The 7,421-nt window shown below is 38.9% G+C and overlaps 2 protein-coding genes across 3 annotated transcripts; both read right to left on the bottom strand.

The window, feature by feature from the left end:
- Positions 1-213: 213 nt before the first annotated feature.
- Positions 214-3,413, bottom strand: LOC133847458 (myosin-2 essential light chain). Of its 2 annotated transcripts, XM_062282513.1 has the most exons (3): positions 3,268-3,413; positions 3,134-3,161; positions 214-1,032 (listed from the first exon to the last, which is right to left on the bottom strand). In XM_062282513.1, the coding sequence occupies exons 1-3, from the start codon at positions 3,268-3,270 to the stop codon at positions 620-622; spliced, it is 444 nt and encodes a 147-aa protein (XP_062138497.1). In that variant the 5' UTR covers positions 3,271-3,413; the 3' UTR covers positions 214-619. The 2 variants fall into 2 exon arrangements, with proteins under 2 accessions (XP_062138497.1, XP_062138496.1); XM_062282512.1 differs by lacking the exons at positions 3,134-3,161; positions 3,268-3,413 and adding an exon at positions 1,105-1,168.
- A 380-nt stretch (positions 3,414-3,793) lies between these two features.
- LOC133847452 (protein will die slowly) lies at positions 3,794-6,794 on the bottom strand. Its single transcript, XM_062282504.1, has 4 exons — positions 6,266-6,794; positions 5,483-5,855; positions 4,782-5,407; positions 3,794-4,597 (listed from the first exon to the last, which is right to left on the bottom strand). The coding sequence occupies exons 2-4, from the start codon at positions 5,805-5,807 to the stop codon at positions 4,409-4,411; spliced, it is 1,140 nt and encodes a 379-aa protein (XP_062138488.1). The 5' UTR covers positions 5,808-5,855; positions 6,266-6,794; the 3' UTR covers positions 3,794-4,408.
- Between the last annotated feature and the right edge of the window lie 627 nt (positions 6,795-7,421).

Raw genomic sequence — 7,421 nt, 5'->3', positions numbered from 1 at the left:
TTAAATACAATTAAATTATTAAAAAAAAATAAACACTTGTAAAACACTTCAAAATGCGCATAAATATTAAAGTTCATATTATACACGCTCGATACACTCTCGCATATACAATATCAAAACATTAATTTCGAAATACTTGTTGTTAAGATGTGTGTATGGTGTATAAAAAACGTGTTCCATGTCGATACAGTTTTCGATTTAGTTTTTAGTTTGTTTTCTTTTTTTTTAGAATAATACGCAAAACGCCGCGACTCGGGATTTGGAAAATACCCTGTAAAATGTTGTGTGTGTGTTTGTTTGTTTGTGTGTATGTATAGGGTGTGTGTTAGTCGCGCTGAAAGATGTGTAGATACTGTTTTGTTGTCTTTAGATGGAATTCAATATGCAATTTTTGCCCATACAACTTTGGGGCACGAAAAGGACAAGGTTAATAATGCTGCTGCTGTTGCTACTTAAATAAAGTGGAATCTTGGAATTGGAGTTGGCGGAATGAACGGCTAGCTAGCATGGCAGGTTGTTTCTTTAACATTTTCTTGTTGTTCTTGTTGTTGTTGTTGATGTTATTTTAAGTTATTGTTGTTGCAGTTGCAGTTGCAGTGGATTGTAAAGAATCTCGTTCTTAACCGCTCATCACCATGCGCACAAACTCCTCGTAATTGATATTGCCCTGTTGATCCTCCATGTTGGCCAAAAGTTGTTCCACCTCCTCATCGGTCAGCTTCTCGCCCAGCGTGGTCAACAGATGACGCAGCTCAGCGGACGAAATGTAGCCGCTGGCATCCTTATCGAAGTGACGCAATCCCTCAATGAAATCATCGGCCGTATCGCCGGAGCGTGCCTTCGATATGGCCTGATAGATGGGCAGAAATACCTCGAACGAGATGCGCTCATCGGGCTTCAGCTGATGTGTGCACTTCTTCACATCCGATTCGGTGGGATTCTGTCCCAAGGCACGCAGGCATTCGCCCACCTGGCTGAGCTGGATTTTGCCATCGCCGCGATTGTCAAAGAGATTGAAGGCCTCCTGGAATTCTGTATCGGAAAGAAAGAAGGCGAAATTGCAATCAGTTAATGTCTCATAAGATAACGGAGGAATGAAAAAACCTTCCAGTGTGGTAAATGTGGGCTTAACGTGGGCCGTATAATAATACATAATGATGATGGTGATGCAGGTGCTTCAACTGTTTGCCTGCTACTGAGTGACTTCAGCTTGAGACTTTCAACAACAGATTCAACAGATTGCACAGCATGCCACAGCAGCATCAGCAACAACTGTTGTTATCACGCGCTTGCAACAGCCCAAAAATGGCATTAAAAACCAAATACAGCCAACTGGCTACAGTCAAGTGTGACCGACTACAAAATACCCGACAGCATTTAAGTGAAGAATTCCAACTTGCATTTTTAAGCTAAATAAGTAAACTTAAATTTATAAATTTGTAAACCCTAATCGTATAATGCTTACATTTTCCATGTTTAAACTAGGCATTAAGTTACAATTCCTACATTTTTAAACCTCAATCAATTAATGCTTAAGTTTTCTACTATTAAATTCAGCATTAAATTTAAGTTCGTAAATTTTCAAACCGTTATCATATAATGCTTACATTTTGCATTCTATTTTAGACTAAAAAGAATACAAATTTTATGTTTATAAAGTTCATTATATAATATAAACAGCAAAATATGTTTATAATATAATACAAACAGCAAATTTTGTTTGTTTTTGGTCTAAAATATATGATAAAATCTTTATATCAGGCACTACATTAATAAATTCGAATATTGAACATTATGTTTCACATCTTTTTGGGGAACTAACGTAATTGCAAGCATATAAGAACATTTTACAGTTTGTTTTTTTTTATACTTTCCATCAATTTTGATTGGCGCTAATTGACCAATTTCTATTAGGCCAATATATCAATCATAATACTGAATGGGCTATCGAAATTATCAAAATCATTGCGAACAAATCGACAATGATTCGACATTATTGACAATCTGTCTACTTCAGCACTGCATGTAAATACCTTGCGTGTTTTCCCGACCGGGTATTTAACAAAAAAAAAAAAACAAACAAAAAAGGCGACTAAAGCATTTTGCCCATTTTAGGCAATCGAAGTGAAGTGAAGCCGACGACGTCGTTTTTTGTACGTGCAGCAGCTAAATCAATACGTTCAATGCGGTCAGCTGACGTCACTGCAACAACAACAACAACAACAACGACAAGAAATGCGACAACAACAAAAACAACAAGAGCAGCTGCTTATCGGCGACAAGCAATTCAATAGTTCTTGATTAAGTTATCACAGCCAAAGTTAGCAAAAAAAAAATAAGAAAAAAAAAAGAAAAAAAACACAAAACTCGGCGATTGCGTAAAGATTTGCCGGGAGGCGGCGAAGAGGCGTGGCATGTGTTGCTGCATTTGAAAGGCGGCCTTAAATGGCCAAATCGGCAAACGAGGCAGCAACAACAACAACAAATCGACACAATGCCAAAAAGCTAAAATGCATTTTTTTGGGCTGCTGTTGCCGCAGTTGAGTCGAGCAATCGTTGAGTGCGCATCGTGTGTCCTGGTTGCACGTTGCACGTTTAATCTTATCCAGCTGATGTTGCATCTCCGGCTCCCTTGAGTTGAGCTAAGTTGAGTTCAAACAAAACAAACAAAAAAAAAAACTGTAGCTTTCATTTCTCGCGGTCGTGTGGAGTGAGTCACATTTTTATACATATTCATTGTATGGCTGCTTTCGTTGTCGTTGTTGTTTTTGTTGTTGTCGCGTTTTTATTTTATCAATGATTCATGCGCCGCATATGAAGATGTGTAACACACAACACACACACACACACTCACACATGCATGCCAGCACATCACACACATTCGCACATTACTCACAGACAAACGAACTCACGCACACACGCATGCATGCCTACACAAAGAGAACATGCAAATGGTTGACAACACGTATACACAAATAAATGCTTTGCTTGTCTTCTTGTTGTTGCTGCTGCTGCTTCTGTTGATTTGTAGGCCGCCGATTTTACAGTTTGAGTTGGCACTTTGAACTCTTTTTACCAACAAACCAACACCCACTCACTCACACAATCACACACGGACACACACAACACTCACCAGCCAACTGATCCTCGGTGTAAGCTGCCTGCAATAACAAAAACAACATGTTACTAATTAATTAACACTCCATTTTGTGCACACTCATGCATATGCTACAACAAGCATTTGTGCCGACATTTGTGCAAACTTACCATATTGATTTAATTTGATGTGGGAAAAACACAACACAAAACACGGGATAAAAATTCGATTGAATTGCCAAAATGGAATGCACTTCCAAATAATATATTAGCGATACAGTGTGACCAGATATGGAATTTTGAAATAAACTCTTTTAAATGACACTAGATATGCCTATACCAAAAAAGGCATTTGTTAGTATATTGATATATTCATTACAATAGCCGCAAAGCGCAATCCCAGTATGCAATTTTTTTTTTGTTTGGCTGGCAAAACGTTCAACATTTTGTTGTAATAAACGTACAGTAACAAATTTATCCCATTAATGGTCATACTGCTGGTGTTGCTAATACAGTGTGCCGGCAAATAAGTTGTGCGCATATCAGGTATTTACTAACACTGGCTTTTGCACAAAATTCAAATTTGTTTACAATTGTGTTTTGATGTAATTAAGGTCTAATTTTCTATTCTATTCACAGGTTCACATCAATTAGCAATTACGAATATTTCTTTCATTCAATAAAAACCAAATGCAAATGTATTTTTGATTTTATTTTCAATTTACATTTTCTTGCACGCATGTTCTTGCATGTTTTTTGTTTGTTTTATTGTAGTATGCGTGTGTATGTGTGTGTGTGTGTGTAGTGTTTGGTAGCTTATGATTAAATTTAGTATTGAATGTGATCATCAAAATATATATATAAAAATTGAATGATTTTTGTGTTTTATTTTGTTGTTTAGTTGCCAATACATTTAGCTAATAAATATTTTAAATTATAATGCAGCAAAAACTCTGTTTGCAAAGTTTCTTGCCACTCGTTCTTCGAATGTTTGTTTTCTGAACACTTGTTTTTGTTGTTGTTTGTGTTTTTGTTTAAAATTAGATTTGTTTAACCATTTAAAGACAAAAAAAAGTTATTTAAAAATAGTTGGTAATTTTAAAGTAAGATTATCAAAGAAATGTATGTGTTTGTGTTTGTGAGTGTAATGGAGCGGGTGGGAAAGGGAATTGGGGATTTTTGGAGCATGGGATTTTATTGTTTTTGTTGCTGTTGATGTGTGTTGTGTGTTGTTGTTGGTTCATCTTCATCATTGCCGCGGTCGTCACTGTTACCGTTGTCAGCCAACACGATGTCGACCAGCAGCAACTCTCTATGTATCCGATTTCCATAGCTTTATGGTCTTATCATTCTCAAGCGCAGCAGAGGCGATAATGTTTTCTGTGGGATGGCAGGCGGTGCAGAGCACTGTGTCGGTGTGTCCCTGCAGCTTTTGTACAACTTCCTTACTCTGTAGATTCCAAATGTAGACCATATTGTCCTCGCTGCCACTGACAATCCACTGTAGGAGTAAAAAGTAAACCATGTTAGTATATACATAATATTAAATACGAAAACTAAAAAAAAAACTATAACAGGTTAGTATGTTGCTTAAGTTCTGATTGTAATGTTTGTTACGGTTCGTGTCTTAGCCAAATGCAAAAATAGTTACAGAGTTACAATAACTGTGACTTTTTCGTCCTTACCTTGCCGCCCGTGACCGAGAAATTGGCAAATATGCAATACTTCTCATTCTTGTGGCCCGTATAAGTCTTCAGGCACTTGCCCTTGGAGTAATCCCAGAGCTTAAGCGTATTATCGAGCGTGGCCGCCAATATATATTTGCCATTTGGGGAGAATTTCACAAAGCTAACGGGCGGATTATCATCATCGATCAGTGTCTTCAAGCACTGTCCACTGGCCGTATCCCAGATGCGGCACAAGCCATCGTAGCTGCTGCTGACAATTAGCGAACCATCGCGATTGAAGTGCACTGCCGAGACAGGATCTGAATGGGCCGGCAAGGTTTTCAAACATTTGCCAGTACGTACATCCCAAATGCGTACGCTTTCATCGAAGCTGCCCGAGACAATTAGATTCGATTGTGGATTGAAATTGCAGCAGAAGACATAGTTGCTGTGTCCCTTCAGCGTTTTCAAACTTTTGCCAGTGCTTAGCTCCCACACTTTAAGGGTTTTGTCATCGCTGCCGCTGACCAAGAGACGTGAATCCGATGACCAAGCCACATCGCTGATGCCCAGTTTATGGCCCGAGATGGTCTTCTCAAATTTCCCATCATAGGCGCCCCAGATCTTTATGAGTTTATCAGCAGCTAAACAAGAATAACAAACAATATATGATACAACTATTTATGTAGTAGTATATAGAGGGGACTTTCGTTACTTACAGCTGCTGGCCAGCCATTCGCCATTGGGACTGAATTTGACCGCTGAGACGGCTTTAGTGTGACCAGCCAGGGTGAATTTCAGCGTATAATTTGGCTTGACGGACATCGAGCTTTTGTTCGACGACGGTGTGTTCGACGATGTCGACGAGGCCGAGCTCGGTGTCAAAGTGTTTGGACCGCTTGGTGCTGTTGGCATCGCCTGTGGCAGTTGTTGTTGCTGCTGCTGTTGTTGTTGTTGCTGCTGCTGTTGTTGCTGCTGCTGCTGTTGTTGTTGCTGATGCACCACGCCGGGATGTCCGGTGTGCACGGCTCCAATGGGCACCATGTTGATAATGATGGCGTCTCAATTGTATTTATTTATATGTATGGGGAACTGCAATCGAAAGAAAATGTACTTATATCAATCTCACTTGCAAATGCAATTTTCAAGATGAAGAAGAAGAAGAAGCAAAACAACAAGAAAGCGCAACCACGCGGTTTTGTTGGTTAAATGGGCAAGCACTTGCGTCCGGCGGGGGTAGCGAGGGATTGTCCACTCGCGTTCAAGTTTGCGCGTGTGTTTGCCTAGATGTGTGCGTGTGAGTCTGCGCTGCAATTTCTTTTTTTTTCACCCTTCTCGCGTGCGCGTGTATTTGTATTTGCATGTGTGTGTGTGCGTATTTTTGTATGCGAGTGTGTTATTGTAACGCGGCGTGCTGCGGCTATAGCTTCTTCTTCTTCTTCTTCATTTGTTATTTACTCTATTGTTGTTGTTGTTGTTCTTAGCCTTTTCGGCATTATTACCGTATTTTTTTTGTTTTTTTTCTTTCGCACACAAGCTCAACGGCGGCTTTCACGTTTTCAAACACAATTTTTGTACACAACAATTTTGTTTTGCGGTCTCGCTCGCTTGCTCAGCCAGCTGCTGCTGCTGCTGTGCGTGGTTATTTTTTTTCGTAGCTGTGTTGCCGCGGCGTATTTGTGTGTATGTGTGCTCACAATTACAAAAAAAAAATATATATGTGCAATTTGTTTGCGTTCTTCTCGCGATTCTGTGATTATTTCGGTTAGCACGTGTGCTTCTTCTTTCTACTGCAATGCGTGCGTGAGCAAAAACATGGCGCGTACTTGACAGTTGGTGACAGTTAGCGGCCCGCTGTTGCCTCTTTTTTGCGCAAACAGTGTTGGGTAGCGGCAGCGCCCAGATGGACAATCAGCTGTGCATGCACAATCACAAGCTACTTGCTGCGGCATTCACCAATTCAAAATTATCGTTGCGGCAAATGCATGTGGCGACAATTATACAATTTAAAAAGGCAACAAATTGAAATTAAGAAATTTGTTTGTTAGTTAGTTGATTTGTACGAATGATTTATGGGCAGTAAAAGCGAACAATATTTGTTATAAAAGCATATAGAAGTTTTTAGTGTAAATATATTTGATGAAACTGTTTGGTAACTGAAATTCAAATTCCAATTTAAAAAAAAGGTTTTTTCATTGTGATAACAATGTTATTTGCATTTTCCTAGCTTGTGGTTCATTAGTCATTATTTCGTGTTGCGGTCAGAAGTTCAATTAAGCTTGCAATTTGCTGACTGCTTCAAGCATGTTGCAGCATCCAAAATGTTGCAAAGCTTGCACAATTACAAAGCACACACACGCACACACAGCCATAACTAATGCATAACAATGCAATCGACCAACAAAAAAATTTGCAAATTGAAAATGACGCTGGCATTTTTCTAGCTAAATTGTTGTGTAGCAACAACGAATTTTATCGCAATCTTCTCGTCAAAAAAAAAAAAAAATTAAAATAATATTATTGTATGCTAATTCAAGGCATTAGTCACTAACTTAATGGACTACATCGTTTTTGGGCAATTGAAATATTCGTTTTGGTTCTTAAACAACGAGTTTCGTATTTCTTGTTTTACTTGGCATTAAAATTGTTGGGGCCATA

The sequence above is a fragment of the Drosophila sulfurigaster genome, chromosome X, assembly GCF_023558435.1.
Source record: "Drosophila sulfurigaster albostrigata strain 15112-1811.04 chromosome X, ASM2355843v2, whole genome shotgun sequence".
Lineage (NCBI taxonomy): Eukaryota > Metazoa > Arthropoda > Insecta > Diptera > Drosophilidae > Drosophila > Drosophila sulfurigaster.
The sequence above is the reverse complement of the archived record's forward strand: the minus strand, read 5'-3'. Positions and strand labels throughout refer to the sequence as shown.

Bases quoted from the DNA above. Each gene is read 5' to 3' on its own strand.
- LOC133847458 (XM_062282512.1), bottom strand. From the start codon at position 1,153: ATGTATTATTATACGGCCCACGTTAAGCCCACATTTACCACACTGGAA. The intron at 1,033-1,104 runs GTTTTTTCATTC...TTTCCGATACAG, and splicing joins CACATTTACCACACTGGAAG to AATTCCAGGAGGCCTTCAAT.
- LOC133847452 (XM_062282504.1), bottom strand. From the start codon at position 5,807: ATGGTGCCCATTGGAGCCGTGCACACCGGACATCCCGGCGTGGTGCAT. The intron at 5,408-5,482 runs GTAAGTAACGAA...ATTCTTGTTTAG, and splicing joins CGAATGGCTGGCCAGCAGCT to CTGCTGATAAACTCATAAAG. The intron at 4,598-4,781 runs GTAAGGACGAAA...TTACTCCTACAG, and splicing joins TCTCGGTCACGGGCGGCAAG to TGGATTGTCAGTGGCAGCGA.